This window comes from Apteryx mantelli, chromosome 2 (genome assembly GCF_036417845.1).
Source record: "Apteryx mantelli isolate bAptMan1 chromosome 2, bAptMan1.hap1, whole genome shotgun sequence".
Lineage (NCBI taxonomy): Eukaryota > Metazoa > Chordata > Aves > Apterygiformes > Apterygidae > Apteryx > Apteryx mantelli.
This window is the reverse complement of record NC_089979.1, coordinates 51,042,371-51,059,491: the sequence shown is the minus strand read 5'-3', so window position 1 is coordinate 51,059,491 and position 17,121 is coordinate 51,042,371. Positions and strand designations below refer to the sequence as shown.

General features: G+C 40.0%; 1 protein-coding gene across 2 annotated transcripts; it reads left to right on the top strand.

Moving 5' to 3' along the window:
* Nucleotides 1-3,753: 3,753 nt before the first annotated feature.
* Nucleotides 3,754-12,166, top strand: LOC106484900 (histamine H3 receptor-like). 2 transcript variants are annotated; one of them, XM_013943202.2, is made up of 3 exons: nt 3,754-4,557; nt 7,632-7,798; nt 10,479-12,166. In XM_013943202.2, exons 1-3 carry the CDS (start codon nt 4,356-4,358, stop codon nt 11,265-11,267), a joined length of 1,158 nt encoding a protein of 385 aa, XP_013798656.1. In that variant the 5' UTR covers nt 3,754-4,355; the 3' UTR covers nt 11,268-12,166. The 2 variants fall into 2 exon arrangements, with proteins under 2 accessions (XP_013798656.1, XP_013798650.1); XM_013943196.2 differs by having other exon boundaries at nt 3,754-4,602.
* Nucleotides 12,167-17,121: the final 4,955 nt, after the last annotated feature.

Genomic DNA, 17,121 nt, shown 5'->3' with positions numbered 1-17,121 from the left:
GATGGTTTCTGTGTAAAACACGAACTTCTGTAGAAGAGTCTTAATAAGTTCAAGACAGCTGAGAAATGGAAAAGAACTTTTCTAGCTCTTACAAAGAGCTCTTAGCTCTTCTCTTCAAGTTGTGATGACACAGAACATTTCATCTGAATGTCCTATTATAGATCCAGAATTATTCCATGCTGAAGTATGAAAAGATCACTTGTTTTTAAAACATGCTGTCTGCAACTTTTAAAAATGAAGATAAATGCCTCTCTAATTGCAGCATAGCAATTTTGGTCTGTTTGTAGTACCTTGATTTTGTAAAGCCTGAATAATAAGCAGATAACTCAAGGTGATTCTTTTACTGTTTCCTATACCTTCTTAAAAGCCTGGGGAAGAAAAGAGGGAAAAGAAAGACATAACATTTATTGTGGATCCTTGCAGTGTACCAATCTGTTCTCATGAATTGTCTAGCATGTCTATTTGAGTAAAAATGTCTCATATTTTTACAGAATTATCATCAAACTCTTTATATGCTGCCCTGACTCCAGTAGAAAATCAGCAGTTTATTCAGCATCTACTTAAGATGTTTTCCTAGCTAGACAATAGTTTTCTAGACTGATTTAATCATAGCTACAGCCACACAACAAAATTCCGCAAAAAGCTTATTTAATGGATCTGCTAATAAACTTCACTTACACTGCTGATGTTTTCGAAAAAGAATGCTGACTAGCATAGATTATGTTTTGAATGTTAACGAATTAGTTAAATGACTTCATGACTTAAACAAAATAGGTCTGTGATCCTGGAGGTACATTCACAAGGCACAGGGGTGTAGCATCCGTGTTTTTAGGTGCCCTGCTGCACGCAGACTTTCCAAGCATAGTGTGGAAGAATTAGGTATCTAAGATTTTGAGAAATTAGATAGTTAGCTCCAAGAAAAAATTTTGAGGGAGGGAGATGGAGGGGAATAAGGTACCCGTATACTCCTAGAAAGCACTTTTGAATTTAAGCTGCTCAGTAAGGTCAATTGCTTCCCATGAAAAACAGTGAAGGTGCTGATCGCTCAGATGGGATGAATGCTGTCTTCTGCTTGTTTTCGGGGGCTGTAAAATAAGGCTTTCTTGCTTCTCAAATGAGCAATCCTAACTAACATTCTAAAGGTATTTTGGAGAATGTCTCTCATCTTCTTCTACTGATGTAGTTTATTAATTAATTAATGCATAATTTCTCTCAGATTTTGAGACGCTCACTAAGCATTACCTTCCTTTTGGGTGTGAGGAAACTGAAGCAAAGACATCAAGTAAGGCACTGAAAGCTTACAAGGGGAATCTGCTTGAACCAAAAGTGAGCCCAGAATTTCCATGTTCCCAGGGGATTCTAGGACTGTTAGACTTTATTGCATTAAAGTTGGTGTTTTAATTCTTGTAGTAATACTAAAGAATAAAGATGACAAAGGAAAGCAAGGAATTCAAAGTTATTTTTTTCTTAATTTAATTGTTTAAATTCTTTTCCACATCTTATCTTAACAAGACATAGCCCAGCTGTTATATATCTGTATATTAAAACTGGTATTCTGTTGCGTGCTACAAAACTGAGGATGTGGCCACTGTATATGGGAAGCTATTATTTGGGCAGATTCATCATCTTTATTCAGTACCCATAATGCTCTTCCAATTTAGTACCTGAGCACTGAAAATTTTGGGTTAAGATACAAGGAGAACCTGGCTATTTATACTTTGGAAAGCAGCTTGAGAGAGATACAGAAGATACAAACCGTTATACTAACTTTTGCAAAGAACTGTAATTGCAGCATTCCAGTTCTAAAGTGGGATAGTTGTAAATAACATTAGTAACTTAACTGCTACTGTAGCTTTAATGGTTTTGTCATAGATTATCACTGAAGAAAAAATGCATAAAAAATTTATAAGGGGTTTGTATTATGAGACTCCAGGTTTAACTGCAATTGCTACACACAATGGCTTTCTGCACCATGATTTGTCTATTTGTGTTTTTATAAAAATGTATTCTATCTGAGCACAGTTTGGATCTATGGTATTTCTGCTTTCATAAGATTTTTTACAGCAATTTGGTCATAGAGGAGCTTTTGGGAGACTGTAACAAATGCTTTTCTTCCAGGATTGATGCCTGTATATCGATTTGTCGCAGGAGGCAGTCTTTACAAAGCCTGAACACTCAAGCTGACATCTCTGGCCTCTTAGGGGCAAGTTAGGAATCAACAGTATATCCAAAAGTTCCCAGTAGTAGAGAATACTTAAGAGCGCAGATCTTCTCCCATCTTCTGCAGTCGAAAAGGGAGGAGGTGTTACTGGGTATGGAAAGTCCAACACAGGACCCCCTCCTGTCTGAGGGCAAGCACTCCCACGTCTAAAGGAAGGAAACCTTTTATGTGCTTTCCTCTATGATATGTGACTAGGTGTCTCAAAACCCAGTTTTGAGGGTTTGCAGTGGGCATGGTGTGTACATGCGAGCTGTCCTGGGTTCAGTGCTTTCTTACCGTGGGACTGTCACTTTGAATGAGCTGTTGCTCCTGTGATGAGGAGGTGAGACCAGTCAAAAAGCACTGATTGCATTAGTTATGAGGAAAGAGAGTGTAAGTATAATTGGGACATGGTACATTTTATATAGGATCTGGTTTTTGACTGTATCTGTGGCAATGTTCTTGCTGTTCTTTGGGTTTGAATGCAGAGAAGCAAACACAGACATGACTGTTACCCTCCTTAGAGGCCTATAGAAGCACCGCGATGTCTTTTATTATCAAAATAATGCAGAAGCAAAAGTTCTTGGGGTAAGTAGGTGACTGTTTAGAAGATGAAGTGAATTAAAGTAAGTGAATGTAATCTCTGATGCCATATTGGTACCCTGAGCCACAAATCACTGGAGGCAAGCAGAGCATACCAGCAGTTACTATGTACTACATATTTACATATACTACATATATACTATATATTACTGTATCTTGCTATGTTCTTACTCCCTTCTATAGGCTGTTGGCTGCTGATGCACACAGGATGTGGATTTAGCTGAACCCTTAATTTGACCTGGCTTTTGTGCACCACTATTTTTTTTTCAACCGTGTAATAACTTGGACCTCAAAAACTTAAGACAGGTTAGTAGCATTACTTAATACTTTTTGCCCAAGTGTGTTTTCAGCATTTTCAGCATTACCTGAAAGTGAAATAAAGCTTAAAGCAGAAATGGACATGCATGCTGTGCAGATATTTGTATGGATAATAAAGTTTTGCTTTCTGTACTCTTGCCATGCAAACATTTAGTAAAAGTACTAGGCAAATGCTAATAAATTTGTTCCCACAGACATGGGGAACAGAAACACAGACATGGAGGCTAAAATGTTTCAAATTTGAATATCTTAAATTAGACACCAAAGTTTTTAGGACCTACAATAAAAATGATTGTTTTTTTACAACTCTGGAATATTCACAGCTCTCTGCAAATGGTATCATTATTCATACAAAATCTAAGCACTTGCAGAAGGCACACCATTTCTCCCATCAGTGTGGAGAGAAAGGCTTAACCCTATTAAAGTTAACTGCAAAGCTCCCATTCAGGGAGTGAGTATTTCATTCCTTGATTCTAGGAAGGTAGCAACTGATGCTGTGTCACTGAGGCGGGTAAGAGTTTTACAACTGATTTCAGTGGGAGTTTTGCAACCGATTGCTGAGGATTGCACCATTACTACCATGGTAAGTAATTGTATATGTGTTTACAGTGTATTAGTTTTCAGTGCTAGGATCTACAGAAAGAGGACCAAAAAAAAAATGCTGATTATGCCTTTGGATGGCAAAAACATATAAGACAATATAAAGGGACCACAGACTTGCTGAAAGCTAATGTCACTAGATAAATGAGGATGAAATCAGAAGTATAAGATAGATTAAGTCTCATAAGGCTGTGTACCCCAGAATAAGAGACAACTTTTAGAAAAAATTGAGGTCCATAATGCTAACAAGCAAAACACTTCCTGAGAGAGAGGAGAATAAGAGAGAGAATGTTAAAGCAGCCCTCCTGACCACTACAGATAAGGATCAGGTTGCATAAAGAAGAGCTTACATTTTAAAGTGTGAGCTTGAAAACACTACATATTTCTTACTGATAACTCATACACAGGTTTACACGGTTTCAGATGCATTGCTATTTATTAAAATTTCAAAATCTTAGGAAAAAAAGATTTATCTTGCATCAGAACCTTTTAATTCCCTCCCTTAAGTCAGATTTTTTGGAGGTTTATAGACTTTCTGGTCTAGCCTGTTAATGTTCCTTATGAATCTTGACCTTTTGAATAAACCTGCGAGACGTGAGTTTCTTCCCAGAGTGAACTGACCTGGACAGGCAGGATGCACAACAGCAGTGCTGAAGCTCTGCGTACGACTGGAACGTGCAATGGGACCACGTCCTCACAGCCATTGAGCTCAGAGTTCTCGCTGGGTGTGTTGGTGCTCCTGGCTGTCCTTATGGCGCTGCTGGCTCTGATCACAATCCTTGGAAACGCCTTGGTGATCCTTGCTTTCATAATGGACAGAAACCTCCGGCATCGGAGTAATTACTTCTTTCTCAATCTTGCTATTTCTGACTTTGCAGTGGGTAAGTTGCAACCGTGGAGGCATGGAGTATTTGTTCCTTAGCAATCTTAGGCGAAGCAGGAGTGTATTTTGCTGGGTGGTTTCTTCTAAGAGCAGTATTTCCCAGCTGTGTGTCTAAGGGAGGGATAAGGAAAGGTGGAAACTTCATTAAGTGTTTTAGTAGTCTATTATTTCTCAGAAATACCTTATCATATGAAATGCATCCTTTGTCAGATAAATAGATAATGTTTAATGTTATTGCTTCAGGAAAAAAAATATTACTGCGTATGGATTGATTCGGAATAAGAAGGAGGGGGAATTGTTTGTGACTAGTCTGGACTAAAGTCTAGATTCTGAAACTGAATACAGTATATATTATCTGACAGATTTTTCATACATTGTTTTTATCTTTTAGTTCATTGTACTGTAACACAATACTGATAATCACCTAAAGTTTTCAACTTAATAGTGATGAATAATATTTTTAAACAGTTTATTGTACATGGCCTAGACTCTACCTAGAGTCATACCTTAGGAATATGTGTTTGTGTAGGTAAATAAAAATAACAAATCAAACAATTTATAGGAAGTTTGATGATTTATGTACATATTTATATGTATGGACACAGTTACCTTTGAAACTTGTATTGAGAAAAGTATAGTTAAAATGCTAGCATGATGTGCAATTGGAGACTGACTGATGTACTGATATTTTCTATGAAGTCTTGCATATTTCTATTGAAAGTGTTGGTTAAAATGTTGTATAGGCAGAAGAATGGTTTTAAACAAGTGTGAATATTTCACAAAATCTATATTCTGACTTACTGCATCACAACAGAATTTTTTATAAGTGAAACTGTTTTCATTCTACCTTTTTTACCTGATATACATCTAAAAAGGACACTGAAAGAATAGAAGACACCATTTTTGTTCTTAAGTTTTATAGTCACAATAGCCAGCATCAGAAATTCTGTTATGTGCATGGCTTTTAATATTTCAGTCTTCATGATATCCAGATCATTCTGTACAATGTTTTGATCCCTTCCCCTGTATGGATGATAACTTCTTCGAGCTTATACCTGCCTTGTGCTGCAGAGATTGTTGTCTGCCCTTTGGCTGCATCCTAAGCCTCACTGAGGGCATCGTCTCAACTAGTCAGCCACTGGTCTGACTCCAGAATGGCATGAGCCTGTGTAAGGGAATGGTAGTACTCTGAGCACCTAAATAGGTGCTGCTGAGTCAAAACACTGAATCGCAGCTGAGTCAAAATTCAGATCGGTCCCAGGACTGGGAGAGTCATGCAGGCGCAGTTTTGAATCTGTTGTGCCCCTGACCATGGCATGTTTGAGTCTTTCCTCTTCCATTCACAAACCCTCTTCTGCCTGTCCGTGTTCTAAGACCGGTGTCTCTGTCAGCCCAAGCAGTTCTTTCCCTGTCATAGAGGAGTGCTTTATGGTAGACAGAGAAAAACCAGCAGTGAATAGAAAACCAACTGATAGAGCGGTGTTCTGTCATTATGCTCATAGTCTAGCACTGCGTTGAATAAATAGTGGCATCTGGCTGAGAAGTACGAAGTAAATAATTTCTCCTTGCAAAGGAAGATGTACAACTTAGCACAGCCTAACTTCTGTAAAAGTGTGTTTCGTGATATTCTGTTTACCTCAATGACTAGTTTCTCATTCTAAATTTGGTTGAAAGCTTTGCATATGTTAGAGTCAAATTAATTGATCTGTAGCTATGTGGCTGCATAATTTAGATTCAGGATTGGGTCAGTATCTAGACTATCCTTAATTTCTACTTGATCTAATTTCTAAATGTGAGCTTTTCTAATGCTTGCGGAGCTCTTTGCCTTTTGTTTTATTATATTTAATCGATATGATTTTGATCTTCAACAATGTTTGCTTTATCTCTGTACTTCTGGACCTATAACATATAGCATATGAACAGAGATCTCTTAAGTTTTAGTAAAGAGGGAGAATAACAAGAACTGTAACATTTTTAGAGAAATGGGAACTCTCAAGATAATCCTCAGTGCCTGTTACATGAGTGTACACTATTTTGAAGTACATATAAAATTAAAATAATCCTCAGTTTTTTTTCTTGTGAACGTTAAAATGTTAAAACGTTAAAATATATACTATAACCTTCTGATCGAAGGAGCAAGTAATAGTTGCTCTATAGATGCAGCAGTTCCATTGTACTGCAGCACTGATGCTGTTCCTTCTTAGGGCTAGCTGTACTTCTCCAGTATAGCAAACTACACTGTTAGCTCTTCAGCCTTACAAGTTTGTACTGTAACTGAGTATCTAGTACAATCACCTAGAAATTCATTAAAATGAAGTCACATTGGCACTTTCACAACATTTGGCTATAACAGCTTAAGTTTAGATAGCCATGGGTGCTGATCACTCATGTATGTTCCCACTGCTTGGTGCATTCCCATAGATAATAGCCTATCAGTTCACTGCTGAAAAATGGTTATGATCAAGGGCATATTATCAGAAGAAATGTTAGACAATGCACTTAATTAATTGTGCAGTTCTTTTTAGCTTCTTGGTTATATAATTTGAAAGATTAATATGAAGTCCACTTTGTATTTCTGTAACAGTAAATTCTGGAGCACTTTCAGATACCATATCATGCTTCTGAGTGGATATAAGCATGACTGTTAGACTGTATTTTGTAGAAACCAGTTAGCAGATTACACCAGAAGAAAAAAGATCTTTTTTTTGAATTTCAGTGGCTTAATACAGAATAGTATTACTACAGCAGCTAAAGCAAAGTCAGTCACTCTCTCTTTTATCAAGTGATATAAATTTGAGAAGTAATGGCAATAAACATGATATGCCTTTCAAAAAAATATTAATGATAAGAATGTTACTGGTGCCTAGTATGTGGTACAGTGTCCATTGTCTGCATGAGAATACAAAGCCTTCCACATGGAAATTCCAATCTGTATAACTTTTTTATCAGACACCACAAAGATGTTCCTATGCTTTCATGAGCACTGCCTGCAGTGCTATGATGTGTTCATTTGGTTTATTTCCATAGGTGCTTTTTGTATACCTTTGTACATCCCTTACAACCTGACGGGGAAGTGGCACTTGGGAAGAAACCTGTGCAAGCTCTGGCTAGTTATGGACTATCTTGTGTGTACAGCTTCAGTGTTTAATGTTGTCCTTATCAGCTATGACCGTTTCCTGTCAGTTACAAAAGCTGTAAGTAGAACATTTCTAATTATTTCTTTATTTTTTTATATCTATAAATAGATATTTAGACTTCTCTAAAACTCAGAGTGTTTACAATAATACTAAAAGCTCAATAGCCCTTCATTGTGGGGATTAAAAGTTTGAGCTGAAATGATTCAGCTTTTTGAGAGCAAAGCTGGGAAAGGTTCTTTATTCTGAAAACATTAAAATATTATTGTACCATTTTTTTCTGGATAAACTTTGGTGCTTCAGTGTATCATAACAGGTACAATTTTTGGCAGAGAGGTTGCCATGGCTATGCCTTTTCCTAGCCTGTGAAAATTTGCCTAAATATGCAAGTTTTCAAAGACTCTGTAGAGACTTAGTAGAGGTGGGCAGCTAAGGTCTTTGAAGATTTTTTTTCATGCTTAAGCTAGGTATACTAGAAATAAGATGCTTTCTATCAATTTGCTGGCTGCTCTAAGTGCTGTGGCATTGGAACGTGGGGAAACGAGAATGTCTTGCTTGAGTTTTTAGTGTTTCCCTGCAGCTGCCCACATGGGAAGCTGTCTAATTACACTACAGAGGAGGTGGGGGTCAAGGTAGGAATGGGGTAACTGAAGTGTAGAGGACTTGGGCTTTGATTATTAAAAGAGTGGTAGTTAAAACTAGGTTAAGTCAAGGAAGTGCATGGGCCTAGGATAAATTTCTAAAAGGAGAAGGGGATATGGAGAGAGATGTGGGATGGATTGATTGGAGAATATATGAGGAACTGCAGTACCACAGAGGGTGACTGATGTGCTACCAAACAAGCAGTTGGGTGGAAATGAATCCTTGGAAGTGAAAACAAGAGTAGATAGAAATGTGCAGTGAGGGAAAAGGTGTTTCATGAGTTTTATCATTCTCCTGCTTCAGAGGATATCTGGGGAATCCACTGGTAAATATTAACATTCACCATTTCTAAGCTCTTACCTCGTGTTTGGCCCAGAAGAAAGATGGACATCCTCTGCTGTTATCAGTCTGTTAGCTCAAGTGACATGAGCTATGTGGTAGATCTGGAGGTTCTCATTCAGAAAGTGCTGATAAGATGCCTTATCTCTGTTTTCTTCCCCAGTGTTATGGTTTTAAGGTCTTCTGTTGTTGCTGCTGCTGCTGCTGTTGTTGTTTTAAAGCTGAACAATCAAGTACAAAAACCCCTGTGCTTGAGAAATGGTAATATTGAGAAATATTAATATTGTTGCAGAGCTCAGAATGCGAGAAATGTAAATTAAGAAGGTCTCTGCAACCCAACTGGGCCCCATGTTCTTGTGCATTGATGATAGTTTTTAGTGACATGATCACATTCTGTTTTCCTCCTCTAGGTGATTAGGATGGAGTGAATCTGGGAGCATGCAACATAGGACTGTTATCCAAAAGACACCATGGTTCCTTATGGATTTGGGATCTTCCCCTGCACCTGCTGCAGAGCTAGCATGTGGTCAGGGCCAGTCATTTCAGACTAAACTTCAGTGAAGCTGCACTGAGCTTCCTGTTTTCTGCCTACTAAATTGAGAAGCTTGTGGTCTTACTGCAAATTCGTAATTGCAGTTGATGTGAACTGGAGCTGTGCTCTGAGACAATATGGTGCAAGATATAACACTGACACTTCAGGCTACAGATGTTTAAAATATGGAATCTAAAATAAAGCCTGTAACACTGCCTCATTGCTCTCTTACTCACTGGTAAAATAGGGACAATGATGCCCATCATGCCTTATGTTGTGAAGAAAGCATTTATTAATATTTGTATAGCATGCAGATGCTATACTAATGAATAGCATAGGAAACCCAGTGAAGAAGATAATAGTTCTGGATCTCAGTAAAGCCTGAGATTACAAATATTGAACAGTGTGGAGGAAATAAAATATTGACCAGCTTCTCATTAACTGATCATCCTGTGCATTGAAAGATGCAGGGGCCAAGAACGAGAAGTATGTATTATTCTTACATGGGCTGTTAGAAGGGCAGTATTAACTCTTGCATTTTCTAACTTTGGATGACATGATTTTAATTCTTAATATTTTTTAAAGATAGATATTTATTTATGGCTAGAGAGTAAGGTAAATTAATGCAATCTGGGTAGACAAAAATCTTCAACATTTGCAGTAGACAAAGAGCTGTTTACAAGGTAAAGTGAGTGTTAAAAACAGAATGTTTCAATAAAGTAAGGAATGTTAAAGTGTATGTGTGGAATAGATTTTCTGTTATGGAAGGAAGAAATAATATTAAAAATTAGATTGTCTACTGGTTGCAGTCTTTCTTGGCAAGCTATAGAGGGCTTCTACTTTTGCCAGTGGAGAAAGGAAGTTCCACAATTGTCTTCACTCTTCTCTGAGCCTGAGCATTTTTTGAGTCATAAACTGATTCCTTAATATTTCCTTGCTGTGGTGGTGATGAAATCAAACCATATCCTTTTCCCCCTAGATTTCAGGTGATAGTTTAGCTATCATAATTTCTGTGCTCCTCCCCAATCCCAAATAGTAAAATCAATCATTGAGCTACAATATTTCATGAGCAAGATTAATAGAGTTTTTCAGGACTGTACAGAAGTGAAGGGGTTCTGGGTTTCTGGGGAATTACAGAACCAAAAGTATACTTGAGCTTTTTATTTTTATGAGATATTTGTTCCAAAATGTTATATGAATGAGTGATGTGTCCTTTGTTTCTCATAGGTGTCTTACAGAGTCCAGCAGGGAGCAGCCTCCGACCCTGTTGTGAAGATGGTAGCCATCTGGGTCTTGGCCTTCCTCCTCTACTGCCCAGCAATTCTCTTCTGGGAGCACGTGGCTGGCTGCAGCGTGGTCCCAGAGTGGCAGTGCTACGCTGAGTTCTTCAACAACTGGTACTTCCTCCTGTGCGCCTCCACCTTGGAGTTCTTCGTGCCGCTGGTCTCAGTGACGTATTTCAATGTGCACATCTTCTGGAATATCCAGAAGCGCCAGAGACGTGGCAGCGTGCAGGAGGGTGAACCTCTAAAGAGCAGCAGCCTGTCTTGGAGATCTTGCCTCTTGCCAAGGCAAGGATTATCTTCTGTAGAAGCAGAGGACAGCGTTTCATCGTTAACAAGGTCATGGAGACCAGCAGTGGTGGCTAACTGTCCTTCTCCAACACAAACTGACTCCATAACCCTCAAAAATGATCTCTCTGCTTCTTTCCGTGCAAAGACCAGGTCAAAACTGCAACGGGACAAGAAAATTGCGAAGTCACTTGCCATAATTGTGTGTGTCTTTGCCGTTTGCTGGGCCCCGTATACGTTGCTAATGATTATTCGTGGGGCCTGCCAAGGAACTTGCATCCACAGGTCCTTGTATGAAATTGCCTTTTGGCTTTTGTGGCTCAATTCGTCTTTGAACCCATTTCTCTACCCTCTCTGTCATATGAGGTTTCGAATGGCTTTCATGAAAATATTATGTCCCAAAAAGTTTGCAACATTGAGATCACGTAACACACCTTCTTTTTAGAGAGTTAAAGCAAAGAACTTACAGATAAGGTACCTCTCTTATTTAGTGCTGAATTTTTGTATTTTCAGCAGAAATATAGGAAAAGCTTTTGTTCACTGATGTTATTGGTTGAGAGTGCAGTGGAGGCATGTACTTGCCCTGATTTTTTTGTTTTGTTTTGTTTTCGCTTGTATCGTGCCAAGATAAACACCATCTAGTGCAAAGAAAAGTATAACAATGTTTTGCTGGGTGTGCTTTTTGGGTCATTTGTGGATTTGAGGTACTTCCCTCTTTGTATATATGTATAAAAGTATAAAATATAGAAAGATAAACCAATCTAATGCACAAAATAATGAAGAGTAATAGTCAATTTGCAAAGTCTTATTTGAAATAAATATCTAATTTGAAATTGGCTGTTGAAATATTGCAAAAGCAGAGTATTTCTTTGTTCAACGATTCAAATGCATGTAAACAGCTTAACCATAGCACAAAAGTTAATGACTTTGAGGAACTAAAATGCCATTCTATTTAGAGGTTTGTAACTGAAGACTTCTTTTGCCATTATTTTTCACCATTCCTGTTATGCTTCCTTGCCTTGTATGGATAGTGTTATGCATTGTGAGCCTGATTGCTGAGAGGTGTACAGCTTCAGGAGGCCATTGATTCAGCACACCTATTTTCATTGTCATGAGTTAAGGAATTGGCATAGATTTTATTCATTTTATTTTTCTGTAAAGCTTAAAAAAAAAATTTAGAACATTTATAGACTAGCTGGTGTACTAAGTAAACATCTGTTGAACAGAGAAACTGCAGGTAAGCCCAAACTGGGAAAGTATTTGAGCTGGCTGCTTTTCTATCCCTATGCTTTTAGCATAAAAATTTTGATGTAAGAGAACTGCTTGCATTTTGTGAATAAAGAATGGGTTGATTACTTTGGAAAAATGGCCTTCACAATTATTGACTATGTAAACTGGATCCAAACTTTGCAGCATGCGAGAGTTTGTCAGGGAGCACAATGTGCAGCAAATTTGAAACCACACAGAGGAGAGTGGTGAAGTTACAAGTCAGTATTCTTGTGGTTGTGTATTCACTCAGTGTTCAAACTATTTTGTCACACCACTCGTATATTTGAAAAGATCATCATGTTTTTCTAAACATAGAATTTCTTGCTCTCCAGCACCCAGGGTAAGTCAAACATTTGGATAGTTAATGCTCACAACATTAAAGCTGTCTTGCCCAATGTGGTATTCTAGAAGTCTTCTCCACTCTGTTGGACATTTTTCAGGGTCATGCTAATATGTTTGTTCAGTATTTGTTTTTGAGTGCACCTTTCATGCACTGACACAAGTGTGCTTTGTTTGCCAAAACGATTCCTAGGCAAAGTCCCCTCATCCACTTGCTCGCTCGCTCACTCACTCACTCACTCACTCACCCATTTCACTCTTTCATGCCTTTCATTTCCTTCTGTCTTTGCAGATGTCTAATAGCTATTGTAAATACATGGTGGGGATTAGCCTGTGAGTGTCAGTGAGGTTCAACCCAAACTACAATAGCATTTTTCTGACTTACCCTCTCAAGTCTTAAAAAAAACCCCAAATATACCCGTTGGAGGAAATGCTGTTTTCCTGTTATTTTGGACAGGTCTTTAGCCCCAGTGATTTTCATGTCTGTCTCCTTTATGTTAGCATATAATTTTTCTCTCCAGGGAGGAAGGAAGGAGAGACCACAGAGGTTTCTCCCTCAGCCCCATCGAGAATGATAATAGAACTTCAGCATTCCATTTGACTTCCCTAATTTTAAAAGCAAGAGACTGACTCTGTCCTCTGATGTCAGTGAGAATCTTTACTTGTTACAGCATGTCTGACATGGCTCCAAAGCAGGACTTAAAATCATGTTAATACCTGGTTCAAAACTCTGCACCTCTCCCATGCACGTACAATTTAGTCACTTTGTCATAGGATCATAGGACAGGTCAGGTAGGAAGGGATTTCAGGAGGTATCTAGTCCCCCACCTCCTGCTCCAAGCAGGGTCAGGTGTAAGATCAGACCAGGTTGTTCAGTGCTTTGACCAGTAGGGTCTTGAAAACCTTCAAGGATGAAGACTGTATGGCCTCCCTGGGATGCCTGTTCCTCTGCTTGTCTTTTGTCAGAGTAAAGAAGTTTTTTCTTATATACAGCCTGAGCTTCTCTAGTTTCAACTTATGGCCATTGTCTCTGGCATCCCACCATGCACCACTGTGAAGAGCCTGGCTCAGTCTTCTCCATAACCTCCCCTTTGGTGCTGGGATGCTGCTGTTAGGTCCCTTCAAAGCTGTCCCATCTCCAGGCAGAACAACCCTGATCCCTTGGCCACTCCTCGCAGGGCAAGTGCTCCAGCCCCCGACCATCCTGGTGACCTCCTGCTAAACTTGCTCTGGTGTATCAATGACTTTCTTGTACTGGGGGACCCAAAACTGGGCAGTTTCTAGATTTGGTCTATCAAATACCAAGAAAAGGAGGATAAACATTTTGGCCTTCCTTCCAGCCAGGGCACAATGCTGACTCATATTTTGGGTCTACCCAGACCCACAGGGTCCTTTTCAGCTGAGCTGTTCCCAGCCAGCCAGTCCTCTCAACCTGTCTCATTGCCAGGGCTTTTCCTTCCCATGTGCAGGAGTTTCCATTTGTCCTTGTTGAATTTGGTAAGGTTCCAGGAGTTTCTCCTGTTTCTCCAGCCTATGCCCCTCTGAATGGCAGCTCTGCATTGAGCATATTAACTGGTTCACCCAGTTTGGTGTTGTGTTCAAACTTGAAAAAGTGTACTTCATCACCACCCCCGGATCATCAATAAAGATGTTAAAAAGGACAGGTCTCAGGGTAGGCCCCTGTAGTACTCTAATTGTTGCAGGCCTCCAGGTAGAGTACAATCCATTATCCACTACCCTCTGAGCCTGACCATCCAACTATTTTTTACCCATCTATTCGTACATCCATCCAGACCCTAACATCCTAACTTGGATACAACAATACTGTGTAGAAAGCCTTCCTAAAGTCAAGGTAAATGTCATCCACTACTCTCTCCTTGTCCATGAATCTGGTCATTTTATCATAGAAGGCAATCAAATTGGCCAGGTACGATTTACCTTTGGTAAATTGAAGGTGACTGTTCCCAGTCACCATCTGCTCCTTCAGATGCTCAGAAATGCATTCCAAAAGGACTTGCTCCATAATTTTCCCAGGGACCAAAGTGCAGCTGTAGTTCCCCTGATCGTCCTTTTGGCCTCTTATGATGGGTGCAACATCTTCCTTTCTCCAGCTGTTGGGGACCTCCACTGATCTCCATGACCTTTCAAAGAGCAGCCTTGCAAGAACATTAGTCAGTTCTCTCAGCACCCTTGGGTGTAGCCTGTCGGGTCCCATGGACTTGTATGTGTCAAATTCTCCCAAGTAATCCCTGAATCTGTCCTCACACACTCCCTGCAGGTCTCTTTGAACTCTTTCACTAAACACAGAGAATTGTGAGACCTTGATGGTGAAGACTGAGGCAAAGAAGGCATTGAGTACTTCAGCCTTATCTGTGTCTGCTGTCACTAGATCACCCACCCCATTCAGCAATGGGACCACATTTTCATTGTTCAGCCTTTTAATACTAATGTAGTGGTAGAAGTTCTCTGTGTTGGCCTTGACATCCTTTGCAAGCTTTCCTAGCACCATGCCTACATGGCTGGACAACATTTCCAACTTCCTCCTTTGTAGCCTGTTCCTGCTTCCAACTCCTCTATGCTGCCTTTTTGCATTGTTGCTCCATGAGTTCCCTCCTTAGCTAGTCTCCTGATACGTCTGCTTGTTTTTCTGAGAATTGAGATGGACAAATTTTATGTTTGGAGGATGCTGTTCTTAAAGGCCTGCAGGTTTCCTAAGCTCCTTTGCCCTTCAGAGTTGCTTCCCATGGGATCCCCCCTACCAGTTTCCTGAGTACATGAAGTCTGCTCACCTCAAGTCCAGGGTCTGTACTCTGCTACTCCCCTTCCTCACCCCTTTAGGAACTGGAACTCAACTACTTCGTGGTCCCCATAGCCAAAGCTGCCATTGATTACACACCCCCAGCCATTTCCTCCTTGCTAGTGAATAGCAGATCCAGCTGTGTGTCACCCTCCAGTGGCAAACAGTTCTTGCATCAAAAAGTTGTCCCTGACGCTGTTCAGCAATCTTTTTGACTGCTTGCACCCTGCTGTGTTGCCTGTCCAGCAGATGTCATGGAGACTAAAGTCCTCCATAAGTAACAGGTCTGTGATCCGGACACTTCCTTGACTTGCTTAAAGAAGACTTCATCCACTTCCTCACCCTGTTCAGGTAGTCTGTAACACACTCCCATCATGATGTCACTCATGTCACTGTCCTCTCCTCTGACCCTGACCCGCAAAATAGCAACCAGACTGTTGTCTATCCCATAAAAAAACTCCATACGTTCAACCTGTCCCTGCACATGGAGGGAAACTCCCCCTCCTCGTCTTCCCTGTCTGTCTTTACTGACATGTTTGTATCTGTCCATTGCAGCATGCCAGTCATGTGAGCTGTCCCACCACGTCTGTCTTTGCAGCAATGTTGTGGTTTTGTGATGGCACACAGAGCTCTAGTTTCTCCAGTTTGTTTCCCCAGCAACCCCCAAGATGTCATGTTGGCAGAGGGGTGCCCCTGTCCCCTGCAGGGATGACTCTGATAGCTATCATCACTCTCCTTTTCTTCTTGTGCGAGCACTTGGTTGAGTCTCAGCTGGCTCTGACGCCTCCCCCGGCGAGAGATCGTCTTTCTCGCCTGTTCTCAGGGCACTATACCTCTGCTCTTTCTCCTCCAGAGGCCATTCAGTGCCGTTGCTCTTGATTACTCTTTACAATATATTCCACTTTGTCCTGCAGCACCATGTCTCTCCTCCCCCCAGCCCATCCAAGTACATGTCTCTTTCCTTGTTTCTTGCCCTTTGTCTTGTCAAGCTCTCAGCATCACAGCCTCAGTCTGAAAAACTGTGCTGTGGTGCTATGGAGCTGGTGAGCTGTGGGCATGATTCATGGCCTGCCAGCTTCTGTGTCACTCTTTCCAAAATAAATTAAATGATAAGGAGGAAGGGATGTACCTCCTCACACCTGCAAAGGGTTAGAGTTTGGCATTTTGTGGAGGGGAAGATTACTTGAAATTACCTGGGAAGTGAAGGATTAAATAGGCTAAGCCTACAGGGTCTTCCAAAGCACAGGTATCTGGTCTTCTGTGTCCAGGGCTACACTTGCATGTTGATTAGTGTGAGTTCAGAAGGTATTGATGATACTTCTTCTGTGTATAAGTTTGAATTTTAGAAGCTCTGTAATAAGCAACATTAAGAAATATATATCTCTGTGTTTTAACTTTATAATTCAGTACAAGGTATGACAGCAGGCACAACAATGCCTACAGTTTACAGCGAGAGAAATTTATAATTCAAACCCTGTTGACCACTAGGGAAGTGAAAATGAATTCTGTTTTTAGCTTCAAGAGAATTCAGTGTGTAAAAGTGCTTACATAATGCTAATATGCAAACTGCTTGTCTTTGAAGAGAGTTGTTTTCAGACTAACTTTTCAACCTCAGTAGATAAGGATCAACCTTCAGGAGAGAAGCAGATAATTTATTTTAAAAGTGTGCACTTAGTGCTGCTTATGGGGAGTCTTTTACAGGTTTCGTTTTCAGGCAAAAATGTGTCTTCAGATCAAGGAGAATTAACAAGTCCAGATATAATAGCCCAGGAATCTTGCAGTCCGTTATTTTGATACTGTGATTTTTTTGGATGTTTCCATATTCAGCCCATGCTGTTAATATAATTGTCTCAATCTTTTGGATAAACCTGCGAGACGTGAGTTTCTTCCCAGA

Coding starts and splice junctions, on each gene's coding strand:
- LOC106484900 (XM_013943196.2), top strand. CDS start 4,356: ATGCACAACAGCAGTGCTGAAGCTCTGCGTACGACTGGAACGTGCAAT. Junction 4,603..7,631: donor TATTTCTGACTTTGCAGTGG/GTAAGTTGCAAC, acceptor TTATTTCCATAG/GTGCTTTTTGTATACCTTTG. Junction 7,799..10,478: donor TCCTGTCAGTTACAAAAGCT/GTAAGTAGAACA, acceptor TGTTTCTCATAG/GTGTCTTACAGAGTCCAGCA.